At 33.9% G+C, this 964-nt stretch overlaps 1 protein-coding gene across 1 annotated transcript; it reads left to right on the top strand.

Annotated features, from left to right (window-relative positions):
• Positions 1-99: 99 nt before the first annotated feature.
• Positions 100-936, top strand: LOC105458633 (the record flags this gene model as incomplete). The annotated part of the gene is made up of 2 exons (XM_011704099.1): positions 100-418; positions 499-936. Coding segments are annotated over exons 1-2 (757 nt in total), but the record flags the coding sequence as incomplete, so codon positions are not given.
• Positions 937-964: the final 28 nt, after the last annotated feature.

Below are 964 nucleotides of genomic sequence, written 5' to 3'. Positions count from 1 at the left end.
TTGGAATACCTGGCTATCAAAGAAGCGGTTAAATATTGGCAACACTGGTTGATAGGAAGAAGATTTGAAGTGTATTCAGACCATAAACCACTAGAAAACATGAATATTAAAGCTAGAACGGACGAAGAATTAGGTGACTTAACTTATTACTTATCACAATATGACTTCCAAATAAAATATGTTCCGGGCAAAGAAAACGCTGAAGCGGACTGCCTAAGCCGAAATCCAGTATTAGAATCAAATGATAATATAGAAGAAGTACTGAAATTAGTAAATTTAATGAAGATAGAAGAAATAAAGATGGACCAAAATGAAAATAAGTGGATACAGAAAATGGAAGCGAAATTAATAAAAAAAGATGGAATATTCTATAGAAAAATCAGAAATAAAGAGAAGATAATTTTAACCGAAGAATCAAGTATAGAGATGATAAAAAAAATACATAATGAATGGTGCCACATAGGGATTAGACAAACGCTAAATAAGACACTATTGGAGGCTTCGGAGGACTAAGATCAACGAAAAAGTACCTTCACCTACTGGTTGATCATTTTACCAGATACGCATTTATTGCAACTTCAAAGACACAAAACGCTACTGATTTTATCAAGCTAGTGAGAAACGTACTAGGATCCGACAAGATTGAAACAATACTGACAGACAAATATCCAGGCATCAATTCAAGAGAATTTAAAGAATACCTAGAAGAAAACGATGTTAGACTGATTTTCACTGCTATAAATGCACAATTTTCAAATGGCTTGAACGAAAGATTAAACCAGACGCTAGTCAATAAAATAAGATTCAGAATAAATGAAGGAGAAAAGAAAAAAGCTTGGACAACGATTGCCAGGGAATGTGTAGAAAGATACAATGAGACAGAACACACGGTCACTGGTTTTGCACCAAAGTATCTGCTGGATGGCACGGACACAAGTATTTTACCTAAAGAACTAAAAAGAGA

The sequence above is a fragment of the Wasmannia auropunctata genome, unplaced genomic scaffold (genome assembly GCF_000956235.1).
Source record: "Wasmannia auropunctata unplaced genomic scaffold, wasmannia.A_1.0 LD334495.1, whole genome shotgun sequence".
In the NCBI taxonomy this organism is placed as follows: domain Eukaryota; kingdom Metazoa; phylum Arthropoda; class Insecta; order Hymenoptera; family Formicidae; genus Wasmannia; species Wasmannia auropunctata.
This window is presented reverse-complemented; position numbering and strand designations above follow the sequence as displayed.